The following is a 22,135-nucleotide window of genomic DNA, read 5'->3' as shown; positions in this document are numbered from 1 at the left end:
GTTGAAGTGGTGGAGGCTACCTCGCTAAATATATTTAAGTCACAGATAGATAGGTTTATGATAGACAGGAAAATTAAGGGTTATGGGGGGAAAGTGGAACTGATCCACTTCAGATCAGCCATGATCTTATTGAATGGCAGGGAAGCCTCGAAGGGCTAGATGGCCTACTCCTGCTCCTATTTCTTATGTTCTTAGGTGGATTCGATACAGTCTTTTAAGAGACTTTTGGATAAGTACATGGAACTTAGTAAGATGGAGGGTTATAGGTGTGCCTAGTAGGTAGGGACATGTTCGGCGCAACTTGTGGGTCGAAGGGCCTGTTTGTGCTGTAGTTTTTCTATGTTGACAGTAAGTGTCAATGAGTTATGTACCTGTATGGCTCATCATAGCTGACTCAATTTTACTTTCACCTGACACCAACACAAGCATTCCCAGTAGGGGTAGATTAGTGATCAGAATTAGGAAGTTATTTATCAGTCCCTTATACAGAGTAAATAACCTGGTGTTAGCATGGGCCAGAATTTAAACTTGGGACCATTCAATGTCTTACACAGCAATGTTTATGCATGCAAATTTGTATAAATAATGGAACAAATACCATGTTGATACCTTCACACATATCCATGTAACACAATATTGCTTGCAACATTTTCATTTGTGTGATTTCTTAGTTTATTGTGACAGCTGGATAATCACACGAAACATTCAGACAAGAATGAAGATATTAATACAAAATGCTGGAAAAAACTTAGCAGATCTGGCTGCACCTGTGGAGAGAAACAGGTATTGGTTTTACTGCTCCTGGGTGGGGGGAGGCTGGTCAAATCATGGGGAACGGTGTTGGAATAACTGTCAGTCACTGCCCTGCCACTGGGAAAGTTATGACGTGGAGGTGCCGGCATTGGACTAGGGTAAACACAGTAAGGAGTCTCACAACACCAGGTTAAAGTCCAGAACTCCCACTCACCTGACGAAGGAGCAGCGCTCCGAAAGCTAGTGGCATTTGCTACCAAATTAACCTGGTGTTGTGAGACTTCTTACTGGGAAACTTTCCCAGTAGTGGGCTGTGGGGCAGGTTGGCTACCCCTCCTCGGAAGTGAGGAGTTGACTTCTACATTTCAGGGCCTTAATAATGGTCACTTTATGAGGATGCCAGCATTCTCCTGATGGCGAAGCAGACCACCCTGGCACTTTAAGAAGTCACTAATTTCATGGAGGTGGTAATTGTGCAGCAGTCCAGATGGTGTCAGAGCTTGTGGCACCCTTTCTGAAGTGGGGGTGGGGTTGCAGGCAGGAAAGACAGTCCACATGGCCAGAATAATCCAATCAGTGGACTTTACAAATGGTTGATGTGGTCAACCTGTCTGAAGATACCTCCATTTTGAGGTACCCTGAGATCTTTGACCAGCGTCTACAACACCCACAGGCAGGAATCTCTGATCTTGTTTGCCCAGCCACTGCTATCAGTGAGAATGGAGAATTTAGTGCTCATTCACTGCAATGGGACTGGAGAAGCCCAGCCATGGGTGAGATGGGAGAATTCCAGCCTATGTCTCCTGTTAGGGCAGCTCCAGCTTTAAAGCTGCTGGTCTCTAATTGGACACTAGGAACCCACCCACTATCCTTAGTTCAATGGAAGACCTTCAGGTTCAGAGGTCAACTGTGGTAAAATTGCTGAGGTAGTCCCTCTGCTGGCAAATGCAGGCTTGGGACCTGTTTTTCACCCTGACAACAGGAGCCTGAAGCCTCCTGTAAAACTCAGCCCAATGTTTTAGCCTGATAACCTTCCACCAGAAGAGGAAAAAAGTTACATCATAATCACTGCCTCCCCTTTTACTGTCTGAATGTTTGTTTTTAGATTGTAGCAGCTGATCCTGAATGAATACTTTGCGTCGGTATTCACGAAGGAGAGCGGCTTGATGTCTGGTACGGTCATCGAGGGAGCTGTAGACCAATTAAAGGATCTATCGATTACGAGGGAAGAAGTGTTAGGGCTTTTAGGTAGCATTAAAATTTATAAATCTCCGGGGCCCGATGGCATTTATCCTAGGCTGCTTAGGGAGGCATTGCTGGGCCTCTGATGCAACTCTTTGTCTCTTCTTTGGACACAGGTGAGGCCCCAAAGGACTGGAGGATAGCAAACGTGGTACTGTTGTTTAAAAAGGTAGGAGGGATAACCCGGCTAATTATAGGCCGGCGAGTTTAACGTCACTGGTAGGCAAGTTGATGGAGAGGATTCTTAGGGATAGGATGTATGAGCACTTAGCGTTGCGATCTGATTAAGGATACGCAGCATGGCTTTGTAAAGGGGAAGTCTTGCCTTATGAATCTGGTAGAATTTTTTGAGGAGGTGACAAAAACGGTCGACAATGGACGAGCCGTTGATGTCGTCTATCTGGATTTCAGTAAGGCGTTTGACAAAGTCCGTCATGGTAGGTTGGTAGAAAAGATTAAGGCTCATGGGATATGTGGGCAGGTATCTAGATGGGTTGAGAACTGGCTTGCAAGGATGAGACAGAGAGTAGTAATGGAGGGGTCCTTTTCTAGCTGGAGGTCTGTCACTAGTGGTGTGCCACAAAGCTCAGTACTGGGACCTCTTCTCTTTGTAGTGTATATACATGACTTGGAAGAGGGAGTAAGTGGTGTGATCAGCAAATTTGCTGATGACACCAAGATGGCTGGATTGGCAGGCAGTGAGGAGCAGTGTCTGGCAATACAACGGGATATTGATAGGCTGGTATATTGGGCAGATACATGGCAAATGGAGTTTAATCCGGATAAATGTGAGGTGATACATTTTAGCCGGAATAACATGGGGGGAGTTATATGATAAAAGGCGAGCCCATAAGAAGTATAAAATCACACCAAGACCTGGGGGGTGCAAATGCACAAGTCTTTGAAGGTGGCAGTACAAGTGGACAAAGTTGTGAAGAAAGCCTATGGTATGTTAGCCTTTATAGGAAGGGGTATAGAATATAAGAGCTGGAGTCTAATGTTGCAGTTGTATAGAATATTGGTTAGGCCGCATTTAGAGTACTGTGTCCAGTTCTGGTCACCTTTCTACCGGCAGGACGTGGAGACTTTGGAGAGAGTGCAGAGGAAGTTTACCAGGATGTTGCCTGGTATGGAAGGACTGGGTTATGAGGAAAGATTGAGCAAACTGGGGCGCTTTTCCCTTAAAAGATGGTGACTAAGGGGGGGAATCTAATAGAGGTATGTAAGATTATGAAGGGTATAGATAAACAGAAGTAAGCTATTTTCTATGATAGAGACACATAGTACGAGGGGCCATGGGCTTAAGGTGAGGGGGGAGAGGTATAACACAGATATTAGAGGGAGGTTTTTCACACAGAGGGTAGTGGGGTTATGGAATGCTCTGCCAAGTAAGGTGGTGGAGGCAAGCATGCTAGAGTTGTTTAAGAGTAACTTAGACAGGCACGAGTGGGTTGGAGATGGGTGGATATAGGCGATTGTTTTAAATAAGGTTCATTAGCATTGGGGCGTCCCTGGTAAGGTAAATGGATATGGTATGATAATAATGTTTTTTCTCTTTTCATTCACAGGTTTTAAGTCGGTCCGCCTTGTTGTCCAACGAGGGCATACATGCGATGGGTCGTACTTGGGCTGCTCTTGGTTGTTCGAGATTGGCCTAGTACTTCATGTCGTTAGTGTGTGCTTAAACTGGACCAGATGCTGGGCAAGCCAACAGCTCGGTGACTATCACTGTTTGCTGTGCAGACACGTGGATTTGGGCCAGTGTCTGTTGGAGTTTGCGCATTCTCCCTGTGCTTGCGTGGGCTTTCTCCAGGTGCTCCGGTTTCCTCCCACACCCCAAAGATGTGCTAGTAGGCTGATTGGCAGTAATAAATTGTCCCTAAATTAGTTTCCCTCAATGTGGATGGCCATAAAACAATAGATAATGGTCATGGGTGGAGGGGGGTACTGGTGGTGTTAAAATGGCGGCACAGGCTCGTTGGGCCGAAGGGCCTGTTTCCCGGGCTGTTTTGTTTTTTGTTCTTTGATATTGGTTCTGCATTTTCCTGATTATGCATTCTTGAGTCAGATCTTTTGTTTCTTTATTTGTCCCATTACCGCCTGCCTTTGGCCTTGTTTGATGATTATTTCAACCATAACCTCTCCTGCCATCCACCTTGTCACAGACCTTGGCTTGTTAGTTTTCTCCTCTCATCCTGCCTCTGTAACCTGTTACGTGTCTAATATTTTCCAGTTCTGGTAAAAGGTCAGTGACCTGATAGGTTAACTCTGTTTCCCTTGCCACATATGCTACCAAACCTGCTGAATATTTTCACATTTCTAGCATTTGGTAGTATTTTGCTTTTGAATTAACCCGTGGTTCTGAGATTTTCACAAACCTAGTAATATTCAACTGCAAACACACATTCTGTTGAGTCTGTGTTGAAATCCCTATAAGATTGCTATGTTTCAGGGCTATGTCTATAATTTCAGATAAAAAGGGGGCTGTACTAAATACCGGGAGGGATAGAAATCACTAGTGCAAAGAATAATAAGCTAACAGGTGAAGTTGGAGAAAGGTAGAAAGTAATGATGTCTAAATCAGGGTTACTGTGCATGTATGTGAATGCATGGAGTATAGTTAATAAGATTGGGGAGTTGCTGACGCAGAACGTGTTGTGGGAATATGATGTTGTGGCGATAACAGAAGCTTTGTTCAAGGAAGGACAGGATTGGGTGTTAAATAGTCATGGCTACAAGGTGTTCTACAAGGCACTACTGGTTAAGGAGAGTATTGCAGTGCTGGAGAAAGAGGATATCCCAAGAGTTCAAGGACAGAATTTGGCTAGAGCTAAGGAACAAAAACAGTGCAATCACATCACTCAGTGTAGTCTCTAGGCTATAGGATCTTTAGTAATACTCTCACTGCAAAAGATAGTTATTTGTTTAGAAGTTACCTCAGGAGCCAAGAATCATTATGGATTGGTTCCAGGAAAATTGAATATCTACCTAAAGAATTAAATTTACCTATGAAGTGTATGTTCTTGATTGTGCTAGAAGTTCTGTTTTGTAGTAAAGTATAAGTTGCTGATACAGATAGAATTTAGTCTAGTTTGTTATAATGGATATCTTAAACAAGTGAAATCTTGAGTTATTTATTCAGCTATTAACTGGAAGTTTAAATTTCTTCTTAAAAGTTATCAGTCTCTACAGGGACTATAACAAGTCCTAGAACACAGTACTTTGAGCACTTACCATTACCCATAGAATAAAGTGATTGGCCTAGTCTGGAGAAGAATTTCAAACAAGCACATTTTGTTCAGAAATACTTAGTTTTGGTCGGTCTCCAGTGATGTTGCTATTAACTACACAGACGCTAGAGTTTTATTGACAAATAGGAATTGAATGGAATTTTGACTGCAAGCTTCAGGCAGCAGTACTCACCCAAGACAGACTGTGGTTTGAAGACCCACTCCAGGTACCTAAGCACTTTACCCACACTGACACAAATGTAATACTGAAGGAGCACCATACTGTCAAATTGAGGTCCCATCTGCCTGTTGGGTGAATGTATATAAAGCCTAAGAACGACGTGAAGATCTGGGTATTCCAGTTGAAGTGCTTCTTTCAACCAGAATCATCAAGAGAGGTAAACTGGTTAATTATGTAGTGCCTTGGCTACCACATTCACAAAGGTGACTACCGTTTAAAAGGAATGAATTGATTGTGCAGCATTGAGACCTCCAATATAAATTAAAATTGTTTCTTACTGACCAACTTCAAAGAGATTGTGTTACAATATAAAACATTTTGGGAAGCTCTGATAGACCCTCTGACATTGTTGATGCAAAAATGCTGGAAATTCAGCATATTGAATACTGCAATTAGCAAGGAATTATCCGTCTATTTGTACCATGTGAGATCATTTATGTCTTTCATCCATATCTGCTTTCTTATAATGCATACCTGTGTGCACTGACTGCAGAATTAATCAACTTGGAAATGCAAAGGATCAGTTTGAAAAGTTGCATTAACAAGTGAGCGGGACAATGTTAAATGATTTATTGGTAACGTTGACAGGAGCATCAGTCTCAGCAGAAGTTGCTCTTCTCGTCATCATTAACATTGCAATGTTTACTTCCCTGTTTTGATGGCAGTCATACGCAGTGATATTCCTTCATTTCTTGGTGCACCTCTTCCAGGGCCTGATCCAAAGTAAGCGATGCCAGCCTACGACTTCTGATAAACTGGAAAGAAATGGGTACAAACAGGTTGTTAGTACAGAGGCAACTGCTGGTAACTTTCCACCTTAATGGGCATAAATAATCAAAAACATTGGCCTTGTCTACATAACCTTTAAGTTGGAGGCATTCTCATCTCTTGAGTGAGAAGATTGTGGATTCAAGTGCCTTGCCAGCGACTTAAGCACAAAATTTAAGCTTGCACTGCAAACACCAACAGTGGTGTATTGTTGCAGGTACTATCTTTTAGATGAGATGTTTAAGAGATACTCTGTCTGCCCTAATAGTTGATGCAAAAGATGCCATATCATTATTTCGAAAATAGCAGGGGAGTTTGCCTTGGCATCTGGTCAATGTTTATCTTTGGTCATTGTCTCATTTTCTGTTTGTGTGCCTTGCTGTGCTTAAAATGATTTTCACATTTCCTACACTGTAACAATAACTAAATACACTTCAGAAGTACTTCATTGACTATAAAACACTTTAGAACATCCTGAGGTCATAAATGGTGCAATATAAATCTTCCTGCCATTTTGTGCATGTCAGCCTTTTCACGAGCATGCCTTGAAAAGCAGTTTCAGAACCAGCTGCCTAGATGTCAAAATTCTAAAAATCTTCCTTACACCTCCTCCCATTCCTTCCCAATCCTTATTAAATACCCTCCTTAAAACCTACCTCTTTGAAATCTCCCCCATAATATCTCCTCTTCTTGTCTACATTTTGATTAACACTCTTTGGGCAGTTTTCTATACTGAGAACACTTTATAAATGTTGGTCATTGTGCTGGATTCTGTGGCCAGTGGTGAAGTGCGAGCCCTTGCCCGATCTCAAAGAAAGTTGCCCACAAAAATCTAGCTTCGCTATAGTATTGTTCTCCCTTTACCAGTTTAAATCTGGCACCAAGTCAAGGAAATGTCGGGCACAGAGCAACAGTGGTTTGGCAAACAGGAAAGCAGCCAATCACATTGAAATATTCACACAAAGTTAAGAATATCCTCTTAACCAAAAAGTTAAGAATATCCTCGATTTTTAATTTAAAATTTCATATATGAAATAAATGATGACTAGTTTGAGGTAGAAGTCAAACTAAAAAGCAAACTTAAGAAAAATTGTTCGAATGGAAAAATTTGATGTTTCACAAATATATAAGTAACATAACTTTTCAGAGTCAATGAGAATGTTTAGCAGTAAATCTGAAATTAGAACGCTATTGAAAACTCAATGACACCTCATTCAACAAGGTGCAACTTACTCAAGAATTTTTACAATGAGATTAACAATATATGAATGAAAATTCTCATCATTTCAATTGATTTTCCATGGATTGCAATCAGGAGTACTTCAAGAGTGCATCATCTTTATTCACAGTAAGAAATCTCACAACACCAGGTTAAAGTTCAGGTTTATTTGGTAGCACAAGCCACTAGCTTTCAGAGCGTTGCTCCTTCATCGGGTAAATGGGAGTTCTGCTCACAAACAGGGCACATAAAGACACAAACTCAATTTACAAAATAACGGTTGGAATGTGAGTCATTACAGTAATCAAGTCTTAAGGGTACAGGCAATGTGAGTGGAGAGAAGGTTAAGCACCGGTTAAAGAGATGTGTGTTGTCTCCAGCCAGGACAGTTAGTGAGATTTTGGGGGTTACAGATAATGTGATATGAACCCAAGATCCTGGTTGAGGCCATCTTCATGGGTGCGGAACTTGGCTATCAGTCTCTGCTCAGCTACTCTGCGCTGTCATGTGTCGTGAAGCCATCTTGGAGAATGCTTACCCTAAGATCAGAGGCCAAATGCCCATCACCGCTGAAGTGTTCCCCAACAGGAAGGGAACAGTCTTGCCTGGTGATTGTCGAGCAGTATTTATACATCCATTGTTGTAGCGTCTGTATGGTCTCCCCAATGTACCATGCCTTGGGACATCCTTTCCTGCAGCATATTAGTAGACAACGTTGGCCAAGTTGCAAATATATGTACCATGTACATGGTAGATGGTATTCTCATGTGAGATGATGGCATCCGTATCAATGATCCAGCACATCTTGCAGAGTTTGCTGTAGCAGGGTTGTGTAGTGTCATGACCACTGTTCTCCCACAGGCTAGGTAGTTTGCTGCAGACAATGGTCTGAGGTTGTGCAGATGTTTGAAAACAAGAAGTGGGGGTGTGGGGATGGCCTTGGTGAGGTGTTTGTCTTCATCAATGACATGTTGAAGGCTCCACAAAAGATGTCGTAGCTTCTCCGTTCCAGGGAAGTACTGAACAATGAAGAGAACTCTATCCACCATGTCCCATGTTTGTCTTCTGAGGAGGTTGTAGCAGTTTTTCGCTGTGGTGCATCGGAACAGTTAATCGATGAGTCAAGCTCCATATCCTGGTCTTATGAGGACACCTTTCAGCATCTGGAGGTGTCTGTTGCGATCCTCCTCATCTGAGCAGATCTTGTGTATACGGAGGACTTGTCTGTGAGGCAAGATATGCCGGATCATCAACACAGATGCCATCATCTTACATGAGAATACCATCCACCAGGTACATGGTACATACACTTGCAACTCGGCCAATGTTGTCTACCTGATATGCCGAGGCACAGTACATTGGGGAGACCATGCAGACACTACGACAACGAATGAATGAACACCGTTCGACAATCACCAGGCAAGAGTGTTCTCTTCTTATTGGGGAACACTTCAGCAGTCACGGGCATTCGGCCTCTGATCTTTGGATATGCGTTCTCCAAGGCAGCCTTCGCGACACACGACAGCACAGAGTAGACAAATTCCGCATGCATGAGGACAACCTCAACCAGGATCTTGGGTTCATATCACACTATCTGTAACCCTCACAATTTGCCTGGGCTTGCAAAATCTCACTAACCGTCCTGGCTGGAGACAATACACATCTCTTTGATCTGTGCTTAACACTCTCTCCACTCACACTGTCTGTACCTTAAAGACTTGATTACCTGTAAAGACTCGCATTCCAACCATTATTTTGTAAATTGAGTTTGTGTCTTTATATGCCCTGTTTGTGAACAGAACTCCCACTTACCTGAAGAAGGAACAGCGCTCCGAAAGCTAATGGCTTGTGCTACCACTACCAAATAAACCTGTTGGACTTTAACCTGGTATCTTACTGTGTTTACCCCAGTCCAATGCCGGCATCTCCACATCATGGCTATCATCTTTATCCAAGCAGACTCCAGAGCTTGCTGTCAGTTTCACTGCAGCAACAATGACCACTACTGAATTTTGCCTCTCTTCACAACTGCATAAACTGGATTTATCAACTTGAAATAGCTACATGACTGCACAGTATGTGGGCCTTTCCCTCCCCTTCAAAGGATGCAGATGCTGCCAAGTAGATTTGAAAGGGGGTGGCAGGAAATGGAGAGCAAACTGTAAAGTCCTACTACACACACTGCTTAGTTACCTCTTTAGTTTCTTCCAGAGTCGTGTAATGGTAGTTCTCCTGTTCTATTGAAGCCACAACAGATAAGTAGAGATGCCGACTGACTTGCACAAACTGGCGAATCAGAGTGAGCTGCTGTTTCAGCATATCATTCAGAGCTAAGCTGGCAGGATTGTATGCTGTCAGTGCTGTGGATTGACAAGCAGAGGAAGAAATGAGTAGCACATTGTACCAAAGAAGATTGACACTCATGACACTCAAGCTCAGTAAAGGCAGGTTTCATTCACTGTACTGTTAGTTTTATTGTATTCTTCAATACAAACATGTTTAGTTAAGACACAAGATGACAGGGCTGAAGCATCCGCTGTTCCACTTCCATGCACACCCCTCATCCAATGGCCAGTTGAAGTTAGAACTGCTCTGGGTTTCATAGAACCCTACATGCAGAAAGAGGCCCTTCGAGTCTGCACCGACCACAATCCCACCCAGGCCCTACCCCAATATCCCTACATATTATACCCACTAATCCCTCTAACATATGTATCCCTAGACACTAAGGGGCAATTTCTTAGCATGGCGAATCAACCTAACCCACACATCTTTGGACTGTGGGAGGAAACCGGACTACCCAGAGGAAACCCACGCAGACACGAGGAGAATGTGCAAACTCCATACAGACAGTGACCCGAGCCGGGAATTGAACCCAGGACCCTGGAGCTGTGAAGCAGCAGTGCTAACCACTGCGCTACCCATGGTTTGATCAATGCAGAAATCCAATAATGTTGGTTAACAAGACAGGTTGAAATTGTGAGACTTTTTTCCCAGCGCTAAGTCTTGCAGATCAGAGAATTGGGTGCCCCATTTGCAGTGAGATTGATCAACTAAAATCAAGCTACCAGTAATTAGCCACAGTGACCACTCCTGATGATCCAAGAGCAGAACCAGAGCTTTAGGTTCATATCTCAACATTAGCAACCTACTCTCTCCCCTTCACATTTTATTTACTGCACTATCCATCCCAACAGTTTGACAGGATTGCTGCCATTTATGAGGTATTAAAGATGTCTTGGGGAATTTCAGTCATTTGATTTAATAGCTATTCAAGTACGAACTATCCAAACAGGGAGAATTAAAAGTCCAAACTATGGGCTCCCCCTCCCCGTTGACTGTCCAGACAAAGGTTGGCTTTGAAGAAAGCAACAATTCTATAGAGTAAACTAACATCATTAGAATCAGTGAGTCATTCATCTCCGTGCTTTGTGTAACTGTCCGTGAATTCACCTACATTGCTGGTGGCTGCACTTTTGGGGTGGCACAGTGGTTAGCACTGCTGCCTCATAGTGCCACGGAGCCAGGTTCAATTCCAGCCTTGGGTGACTGCCTGGATGGAGTTTGCACATTCTCCCCTTGTCTGCATGGGTTAACTCTGGATGGTCTGGTTTCCTCCCACAGTCCAAAGATGTGCGGATTAGATGGATTAGCTGTGCTAAATTGCCCTTTAGTGTCCCAAGATTAGATTAGGTAGATTAGCCATGGTAAATGTGTGCAGGGTGTGGGGTTGGAGTGGGACTGGATAAGATACTTTGTCAGAGAGTTGGCGACTCAAACAAGTGAATGGCCTCCTTCTGCACTGTGGGGATTCTATGATGATAAAGTAATTCATTGTAGGCAAGACATGTCTGCATGGGTTTCCTCTGGGCACTCCAGTTTCCTCCCACAATCCAAAGATGTGCAGATTAGGAGAACTGGCCATGCTAAATTGTCCTTTAGTGTCAGGGGGACTGGGTAGGGTTCTGGGGATAGGCCCAAGGTGGGACTGTGGTCTGTGTAGACTTGATAGAATCCTACAGTGCAGAAAGAGCCTATGACCCTTTAAGATACTTTGAGACATCTTGAGACAAGCACTATAAAATGCAATTTATTTTCTTTGACAGCTTTACTGTTGAAAAATATAGGCAAATTGCTCAAGAGTTTTAGCATGAGAATATTATCCTTAAATTTCAAAAGGAAATAAATACAGGTTAAAGCCCAGCCCTTCTGTAAATTGGTTTTCAAAACTGGAATAAGACTGTCAAGTCTCTGGACTGTGCTCCAGAATAGTCTTTTATCCCACTAGTCTGTCTAAACTTATTCTTGATCCCTGTCCCAGCTCCTGTAATAAGTACAGATTTAAACTGAATTCAATGTTTTATGCAACATTAATTCTACTCGATTTCAAAGTTAGGTCTTTGTCTCTTAATCCTATATGAAATCTTATGGCGATTTATCCAAAAGTTCAAACTGAGTTCTTACATAACAGTATAATCCATCCCCAGTCCTCCATATGGGATTTCAGTGCAGAGACTGCTGTTTTACTCCAGTTTCAGCTCAATGTTCCCAAGTTAAGTCCAGAACTTGCTGTATCTTATGCAGTAGTTTCAACATACCTCAGCACCTTATTCCCATTCCAATTTGGATTTGCTAGAGACAGCTCTTTAGCTTTCATTTAGCATCATCTTGATAAATGAAATGCAAAATGTTTACCTTCCATTGCCTCAGGACTGATAACGTGACTGGCAACAGGAGTGGGATCTATATATGTAGCTCCAAGAGATGCTCCAAGGACTGCCACACCTTCCTCTGTGGAAAGAGTAGGGAATGTTTATTTTGTGTCACAATGGATAAAGCTGCATTCAATACATAGGCTATATACAGTCACTAGCCTGTTCCATATAGAAGTGAATTTTGTTGCCTATGAGCTGTTTGAATGCAACAATAAAAGGGGTTAATCAAGCACTTATCAGCTCTCAACTAAAGAAGCTAAGAAGCCAACGATGAGAAAGAGCTACATTGTCCATTATGCTCATCATTCTAGCTTCCTGGTTTAGCAATTTAAGATCCTGGAATAATGACTTCATTATTTTACTTAGTTTTTAAAAAAATGTTAAATTTACCAATCACTTTGTAGGGGCAGCTGTGGAAATGCCATAGCAGGACTCTAATTGGGCAGGGAGGGGATGAGAATCAGTGACAAGAGTATGGAGTATTTAGCAGAGGCCTGAGGCATTCACTTCCGTCTTCCTAATATTTAGCTGGACAAAATTGTAGTTTATCCAAGACTGTATGTTGGACTAATAGTCTGGCAGGAGTGAAACTATGATCAAGCAGGTAGTTAGAACAAAGAACAAAGAACAACCCAGCACGGGAAACAGGCCCTTCGACCCAACAAGCCCGCGCCGCCGCATCACCCTACACCTATTCTACCCTGCGTGACTACGAATAGAACCCCTGACTTAGCCAGATTCAGGGGAGAATAGTCTCAATTTGGTAAAACCAATCAGCCTAAGAGCACATCTTTGGGGTGTGAGAGGAAACCGGAGCGCCCGGAGGAAACCCACGCATCCACAGGGAGAATGCACAAACTCCCACAGACACAGGCCCAAATCCATGTATCTGCACAGCTAGCAGTGCTAGTCACCGAGCTGTTGCGGCGCCCTTCTACCGGTCCAGGATCAAGCACACACACCGACACGAAGTACTAGGCCACTCCTGGAACCTCCAAGAGTAGCCCACGCACGACCCACCGTGTGCATGCCCCTCGTTTGACAACGAGGTGGACCTCCACCTGCGGAATAAAAGACAAAAACGTTAATCACAAGCCTGCCTTTCCGGTGTCTCCCGAGGTTCTAACCCTTATTTAATAACCCCTACCATAACCCTCCATCCTCGTTTCACTCGTGCCTATCTAACTGAACCTTAAACGAGTCCAATGTTCCCGCCTCCACCACCCTACTCGGTAGCGCGTTCCATACCCCTACAACTCTCTGCGTAAAGAACCTTCCTCTCATATCCAAATTATATCTCTCCCCCCTCACCCTTAAATCATGTCCTCTTGTATTTGTAACCAATCTAGGGAGCAGTCTCTCACTATTGACTCTGTCTATTCCCTTCAGTATCTTATATACCTCTATCATGTCCCCCCTCAATCTCCGTCTTTCCAAGGAGAACAGTCCCAGTTTCTCCAACCTTTCCTCGTACCCCAGCCCCTCCATGCCAGGCAACATCCTGGTAAACCTCCTCTGCACCCTTTCCAGAGCCTCCACGTCCTTCCGGTAGTAAGGTGACCAGAACTGGACGCAGTACTCCAAATGCGGTCTAACCAACGTTCTATACAACTGAAGCATTAGACGGCAGCTTTTAAACTCTATACCCCTTCCTATAAAAGCTAGCATTCCATAAGCCTTCCTGACAACATTCTCCACTTGTGTCGCAACCTTCATGGATTTGTGAACCTGCACTCCCAGGTCCCTCTGTGTTTCTATACTCCTAATTTGTCTACCTTTAATCTCATAGCTCCTCTCGACATTATTCCTTCCAAAATGCATCACCTCGCATTTGTCAGGATTAAATTCCATCTGCCACCTATCTGCCCAATGCACCAACCTATCTATATCCTGTTGTATCACCTCACAATCCACTTCGGTACCCGCCAACCCTGCCATCTTGGTGTCATCCGCAAACTTGCTGATCACACCACCTACGCTCTCTTCCAAGTCATTTATGTAGACTACAAAGAGGAGAGGTCCCAGTACTGAGCCCTGCGGCACACCACTGGTCGCTGGCCTCCAGCCAGACAAAGTCCCCTCCACTACTACCCTCTGTCTCCTATTACCCAGCCAGTTCTCAATCCACCTAGCTACCTGACCTCGTATCCCATGCGCCTTAACCTTTTCTACCAGCCTACCATGAGGGACTTTGTCAAACGCCATACTGAAATCCATATAGATGACATCAACGGCTCTCCCATCGTCAACCGTTTTTGTCACCTCCTCAAAGAATTCCACCAGATTCGTAAGGCAAGACCTCCCTCTAACAAAGCCATGTTGCGTATCCCCAATCAGACTGCAACGCTCCAAATGCTCATACATCCTACCCCTAAGTACTTTTTCCATTAATTTCCCTACCACCGATGTCAAACTCACTGGCCTATAATTTCCAGGGTTATCCCTGCTACCTTTTTTGAACAGCGGTACCACATTTGCTACCCTCCAGTCTTCTGGGACCTCACCTGTGTCCAAAGAAGAGACAAAGATTTGCGCCAGAGGCCCAGCAATTTCATCTTTCACCTCCCTAAGCAGCCTGGGATAAATACCATCAGGCCCCGGAGCTTTATCCGTCCTTACACTACCTAAAAGCCCTAGCACTTCCTCCCTCGTAATAGATATTTCCTGCAGCTGATCCTCAGCTCCCTCTAACAGACCGCACGATTCCGAACCCCTCTCCTTTGTGAATACCGACGCAAAGTATTCATTCAGGAGCTCCCCCATTCCCTCCGACTCAATACATATCTCCCCACTTTTGTCCCTAAGAGGACGAATTTTCCCTCTAACTACTCTCTTGCTCCTAATATAGGAATAAAATGCCTTCGGATTTTCCTTAATCCTACCAGCCAAAGCCATTTCATGCCCTCTCTTCGCCCTTCTAATTCCCCTTTTTAGCTCCCTCCTACTCTCTCTATATTCCTCCAGCGCACTCTCCGTACCCAGTCGTTTCGACCTAACATACGCCTCCCTCTTCTTCCTGACCAAGTCTTCAATACCCCCTGTAATCCATGGCTCTCTAATCCTACCTTTCCCATCCTTCCGCTTAACCAGAACATACCTCCCCTGCAACCATTTCATTTTGCCTTTAAAAGCCTCCCACTTGCCAACCGTGGACTTGCCAGCTAACAGTCCCTCCCAATCAGTGTCCTGCAGCTCCCTCCTAATCCTGCCATAGCTCGCCTTTCCCCAGTTCAGCACACTCCCGTTCGGCCGGCACTCGTCCCTTTCCATTTTTATCCTAAAGTAGACGGACCTGTGGTCACTATTAGCCACATGTTCGCCTACCTCTACCTCAACCACCTGCCCCGGCTCATTACCCAACACTAAATCCAGTATAGCCCCTCCCCTAGTCGGACTAGTTACATACTGCTCTAGAGACCCTTCCAAAACACATTTCACAAACTCCTCTCCCTCCGTACCCCCAGCTCTAGGCCCCCTCCAATTCACTCCAGGAAGATTAAAGTCCCCCACTACAACCACCCTATTCTTCCTGCACCTATCCAAAATGCCCCTGCAAATGCCTTCCTCCACTGACCTCGGGCTGTTGGGTGGCCTATAATACACCCCTAGCAACGTAATCTCTCCCTTTTTATTCCTCAACTCCACCCACAGTGACTCAATCCCCATCTCTTCTATATTGTCCTCCCTCTGCACTACTGTGATGCTTTCCTTGACTAACAGTGCCACCCCTCCACCTCTCTTCAACCCTCCTCTGTCACACCTAAAACACTTGTACCCAGGTACATTCAGCTGCCAGTCCTGCCCTTCCCTTAACCATGTCTCTGTTACAGCCACCACATCTAACTGCCTCACAAACATCAAGGCCCTAAGCTCATCCGTTTTCCCTGCCACACTCCTAGCATTGAAACAGACACAGTTCAACCCACAAGTGTCCCTCGGAACCTCCTTCTCCCTGATACTTTTCCTTTCACCCGACTCTCTCCCAGCCACCTCCCCACCCCCCCCTCCATATTAGTTTAAACCCTTCATAAACACCCCAGCTAACCTCCCCGCTAAGACATTAGTTCCCCTCCCGTTCAAATTCTCCCCACCCCTCCTGTACAATTGCCCTTCTCTCCTAAACACCTCCGAGTGATCCACAAAAGTAAAGCCCTCCACCCTACACCAATCCCTCAACCATGCATTCAGCTGCATGATCTGCATGATAGTTCGCCCAGGACGAGGATAGCCCATTGCACTTCGGGTGTGCTGACACCTGCGGTGTCCCCAAATGCGGAATACTTGACTGCAAAATTTCTGATAACATAGGCAGCTCAAGGGTCAAGAAAGACAATGGAGAGGTACAGCAGTGTTTTGTTAGGATACATGTGGATATGTCTGCTGATGATATCACCAACACACTGCATGGAGACTGAGGGGAAACCATTGCTAGAGATGTTGTGGCTAGATAGAGGGGGATGAAATGTGGACAGTCACACTGAGCAGAGGAGTGACATTTGAGGAAGATCAAAGACATCAGAGGGGTTGAAAAGGGATAGTGCACCACAGTCACAGTGGATGTCATTTGTGTGTTTGATTAGGGATATTTCAGTGATTTGATTGAGGTGGGGGGAACTTGATTGGAAAGCTTGCAAACACAAGGTTTTTAGTTGGTGCGTCATATCTGCTCCATAAATCATATCGTAAACAAACAATGATCCCAAATTATCTTCACACATCAGCAATCAGATAGGGGGCGATTTTCCCATCCCACTGCGCTGATTTTTTAGCGCAGAGAGCCGGGAGATTTAAGCGGCACCGGATTAGCACGATCTGGCCCTGAATGCGTCTCCCAATGCCAGAATTCCAGTGCCATCAGCTCCTCGCCAGAAGTAAGTGTGGAGCTGTATTACATATACAGTCCTTCATTTTAATTTAATTCAAATATAATTAGCGGGCCTGGGAATGAAGTCTTTCATTTCATTTCACTCCAGTGGGGGTTTACAGTATCTCCCCACTTGCAAATAGCTAGCAGTCCAACCCCACTGGAGTGAAGGGGGGGCAACTGGGGCCCTCCAGACGGTTGAGTGATTGGGGGGGGGGGTGCCCCCAGAACATTGGCTAGCCTGTGCCCTCTGGCACTAAGGGGCAAAGTGCCAATGCCTAGGGGGCACCGTGTCACTGCCCATTGGGGGATGCAATCAGCGAGGGGAGGGCCCACTGCTACCCTGCAGTCAGGATCAGTGGGGAAGGGAGGGAGGCAGCCAGCGGGATGGGGACAAAAAATTCTGGGGGAGGGAATACAATATTCTACACTACATCCAAGACTGTCAGAGTCGCAAATAAGAGGTTATCAGACCACAAGAAGAATGTTTTCAGATAACCCTAACAGCATACTGGTAAAACTTGTTTTGTAATCAAGTATTACAGTTGCAACTTTGAATCCTAGTCCACAGTTTCACTGGTTATGGGCTGCCCACTAGATGGGACAGAGGCAGATTATGCTCCAGGGTTGTTTATTTCTACTCACCTTCAACAGAAATTACAGCCTGACTCCATCCCTCCACTGGGAGAAACTGGGGAAAGGAGATTGTAAAATGATTGGAGGGGTGGGGGGAGAACAAATCTACAAATAAATATTAATATTCACAAATTAACCTCTAGGCCAGCTGTAGGTAAATCCAGATGGCTGCGTCTGTATTGCTATATCTTTTACGGTCACTTTAGTCAGTCGTGACTCTTGCTTCCTGTCCATTGAGCAGTGAGATTCAGTGCTTGCTGTCAACATTGACTGATCTGGAGTTGGAGTTGAAGATGTTGAATGGCATGTGCTGTTGTCAGAGTAATCGGTCCTTAGCTCCTTATCTGATAGGTCAGCACATGATTCACTCTGCTCCATTTTTATTGATGACGCCTCAGAGTCAAAATTTTCAAATTCCTCTGAATATTCGGAACACAGAGTGCTCTCATCGTCCACTTTTTTTTGCAGCTTCTCTGGAATGTTCTTTTCCTTCCTTAACATGTTAGAATCTCCAGTCAAATGTTCTGTGATTTCAGTTCCAGTTCCAGCACTTTCTGTCATGATATCGCTTTCCAAGTCACTCTCGTCTTTCTCTCTTGAAGGAGTGGTAGGTTGTGTATGTGGACTGACTAGCTCATTTGCCATATGTAGCCTCGTGATGTGAGAAGCAGATTGTGTGTTCTGATCAAAGAGTTGGCTCTCTTCATTCTTTAAAAACAAAGTGATCAACAGGTTGAATCCTTAGAAAACATTGCAAGAAACCAAATCACAAGTAAATAGCTAATGTCATTAAAAAAAATCATTACTTTAATCCCTAGCTTAGCTTAATAACATATATAGTATAGCTTCCTAAAGACTTGGTGGATAAGTGCAGTGTCCTGTGAGCCATGCAGACTAGGACGTTCTTGGTTATGATTACCAATCTGTGTTGTCAGCTGATCTCAGTCAGGGAACATTACAACTGACCTTAGTGATCCTGAGCTAGGGAGAAGAGTGGTTTGGGAAAGGTAAACATCAGCCAGGCCTCTTACTCCTGATTCACATCATGAATACTGAATAATTGATGTGTATTAGCAGCTTGTCATATGAATTAAACCTTCAATCCACTGTCTATTGTGCAATGCAGTTACTTTAACATTTGGTGGTTTGAGATTTTCAGCTGCCGCCAGCAGTATAACTCTCATCCTATTTCCAGCTCTCTTCAACTCTGACGAAGTGTCATCCAGACTTGAAACATCAGCTTTGTTCTCTGTCCACAGATGCTGTCAACCTGCTGAGATTTTCCAGCATTTTCTGTTTTTGTTTCAGAGTCCTGCATCCATAGTAATTTACTTTTATCTCAAGATTTTGAGATGCTCACCAGGTATTTCTCTTGAGCTTAGCGCCAAGGATCGTGTAAGCAATCCATCACTCTTTACAAACTCGAACATGATTATAGCTGGTAATGTTACTCAGGGTATAATCCTTATTGCTGCAATATGTTCACTGCAAACCCTTGTTATTTAAAGTGGAGAAGTAATCACTGTCAGGTTGTGTGGTTGAGGTCATAAACTGCCAACCAGGTTTATTAAAAGTAACAATAGTAGATACCAAAATATTTAATTACATTTAACTTGCAATATTTAATTACATTTAACTTGTAACACTTGGACAGTGTTACTGAGACAAAACTGACATGGGAGGTTCAGTTTATCCCCACATGTTTACTTTCATGCTGATGGGACAGAGAGAACTGCTGAACTGCTGAATGACTGCCAAATATATTCTGTGCCCAAACAAGGAGTTGTCAATCAATCCTACTTGAGATAGCTGACAGGTTAATTGTTATGTCAATCGCATCAGATCTTAAACTTCCCCTTGAACATCCAGCCACCAGTTACCTTTCCTTTCAAAGTTATTCCCCATCAGGTAATATTTAGCAAATATACTGCAAGGACAATGGGAAAGAGCAAGAGAGTGGAATTAATAGGATAGTTCCTTCAAGGATCTGGCACAGATATGATGGGCAGAATGGCCTGCTTCTGTGCTGTACTATTCCATGGTTCTATACATATTGTACTGTGCTGCTACACTGCACCACAGATAGAATTGTATTTGCTATTTACCCCCTCCTTATATTCTCCTTTGCAAAGCAACTTACTTTGCAAATATCTGACATGCTCACATCTCTGCCTATGCCACTCCACAGCTATCACACTAGGTGTATACGAGTAAGCCTGGAGAGATATTGGCTAGACTAAAAGGATGGCAATGTGCAGTCTAGCTGCTCAATTTCCACCAAGGTTGCAGAGGTCAGTTTCATCAAAATACCTTTGATTGGCAGCCCGTCCATTCAAGAATGGGAAATTGCATCCTGCTGCAAAATTTAAAATCCTGTAACTGCTTATCCAGGGGCTGGCACTACATCAGATAGCTGGAAAACATTTAAATTGAACAACCTCAACTTGGACAAACAAGTTACCTTCAGGGTTGATGCTTCTTTTGTAGTTTTCTGTTCTACAGCTGGAACCAAATCTTCCAGAGTCAAGATATTTAGCTTGAAGTCTGAATCAGACAGGGACTTTATATTAGAAAATGACATGGCATTTCAATTATAACAGTGAAATCTGGTAATAAAAGTCACTGCCCTTATAATAGCATAGTGTTTCTCCAATTGAATTGTGCACTGTTTGACTGCTGCATGAGAGCACGTACTTTGTACAGAACCAACTCCATTAGAATGGGGAATGCTGCCCACAATTCATTGCCCCTTCTTAGCTCTATACAAATGTCTGTTCCCAGGCCACAGCTAAGCAGATGCTGAAATCTGAAACCAAAAGAGAAAATGCTGGAAAATCTCAGCAGGTCTGACTGCATCTGTAAGGAGAAAAAAGAGCTGATGTTTTGAGTCCAGATGATCCTTTGTCAAAGCTAAAAGGCCCAGAAAGTGGGAGATATTTATCCAACACTAAGAGACAAATGGGAAGAAGTGAAGGTGAATGGGGGGAAGAGATGTACAGAAATCCTGTCGGAGAGAAGAGCAGTACTTCTTCAGGGTAGGCATTCCTGGAAGAGAAGTGGCAGTGATTGGCAGTACTGCTCTTCTCTCCCACAGGCTTTCCGTAGGTCTCTCCCCCCATCCACCTTCACTACTTGCCATTTCTCCCTTAGTGTTGGATAAGTATCTCCCACTTTTAGCTTTGACAAAGGGTCACTTGAACGCAAAACGTCCACTCTTTTCTCTCCTTTCAGATGCTTCCTGACCTGCTGAGATTTTTCAGCCCTTTTTTTGGTTACAGCTAAGCAGAACTTCCCATCTTATCGACTGGAGTTCGACATAAAATGCCATACTATCTGCAAGACACGGCCCAGGAAAATAGTTGAATGCATAGCAAGAGCTTTCCTGCCAGCTTAGTAGGTAAGTGCACCATACTGTGTGGTCTTAAGTCACAGAAACCAAGAGCTCTCAGATTAGTCAAAGAGAGTGTTGGGTTTGTTGATTTCAGTAGCAGTTTGGGTATGACAAGAGCATTGGTAATCCCGGACTACGTAAAGAGAAAAGATAGAGTTAGGAACATATAGGAGCAGAAATAGGCCACATCTAGGTCATGGCTGATCCTCAATCACAACTCCATCTTTCAGAACTACCTCTGTCATTTTTGATGTCATTGGTAACTAGAAATCTATTGATATCAGCTTTGGACTTATTTAGGGTTCTGATAGGGTGCCCATTCCATCACACAAACCAGCCTCCCATCCACTGACTCTGTCTACAGTTTCCGCTGCCTTAGAAAAGCAGCCAACATAATTAAGGACCCCACGCACACCGGACATACTCTCTTCCACCTTCTTCTGTTGGGAAAAAGATATAAAGTCTGAGATCACATACCAACCGACTCAAGAGCAGCTTCTTCCCTGCTGCCATCAGACTTTTGAATGGACCTACCTAATATTAAATTGATCTTTCTCTACACCCTAACTATGACTGTAAAACTCTTTTCTTCACTCTCTCCTTTCCTTCTCTCGTATGTTCTCTATGAATGGTATGCTTTATTTGTGTAGCTCGCAAGAAACAATACTTTTCACTGTATCCCAATATACATGACAATAATAAATCAAACCAAATCAAACTCCTGTTTATTGTTTGGTGACTCCTGCTGGGAATTACAGATGGCAAAAACAGAACTAGATTCAGCTGTGATGTATCCCACGTATCAAGTAGCTTGTTCATATTCAATGTCTATTAAGAAAATTATATTTAGGAAGATCCTTTCCCCCCGAATTTTATCAAGAAGAGACAAGTTATCAAAATCTGGTTTGATTTATTTTTAAGAAAGTGCTTTTACCAAGAGAGACATGCTTGCTGGCCCCATGTCCAGGAGTGATAAGGACAATAGCTTCAAATCAATTTTCAGATAATCTGGAACTTTGGATCTCCAGGGAACTTGGTTACCAGCTAGGAAAGCGTTCAAGAAACAGCTGGATATA

The 22,135-nt window shown here is 43.8% G+C and overlaps 1 protein-coding gene across 3 annotated transcripts in view; it reads right to left on the bottom strand.

Annotated features, from left to right (window-relative positions):
• Positions 1 to 22,135, bottom strand: part of c26h19orf44 (chromosome 26 C19orf44 homolog) — a 32,496-nt gene continuing 10,361 nt past the window's right edge. For 2 of the 3 annotated variants that reach the window (XM_080212815.1, XM_080212816.1), the window contains exons 5-9: positions 20,130 to 20,212; positions 17,806 to 18,376; positions 12,149 to 12,244; positions 9,647 to 9,813; positions 1 to 6,221 (exon numbers count right to left, since the gene is read on the bottom strand). In XM_080212815.1, coding sequence (XP_080068941.1) covers positions 6,132 to 6,221; positions 9,647 to 9,813; positions 12,149 to 12,244; positions 17,806 to 18,376; positions 20,130 to 20,212 — 1,007 coding nt within the window. In that variant the 3' untranslated portion in view covers positions 1 to 6,131. Of the gene's footprint in view, positions 6,222 to 9,646; positions 9,814 to 12,148; positions 12,245 to 17,508; positions 18,377 to 20,129; positions 20,213 to 22,135 lie in introns of those variants that run through there. The other variant, XM_080212817.1, reaches the window with a different exon arrangement.

The sequence above is a fragment of the Carcharhinus amblyrhynchos genome, chromosome 26, assembly GCF_965287045.1.
Source record: "Carcharhinus amblyrhynchos chromosome 26, sCarAmb.v2.hapA, whole genome shotgun sequence".
In the NCBI taxonomy this organism is placed as follows: domain Eukaryota; kingdom Metazoa; phylum Chordata; class Chondrichthyes; order Carcharhiniformes; family Carcharhinidae; genus Carcharhinus; species Carcharhinus amblyrhynchos.
This window is presented reverse-complemented; position numbering and strand designations above follow the sequence as displayed.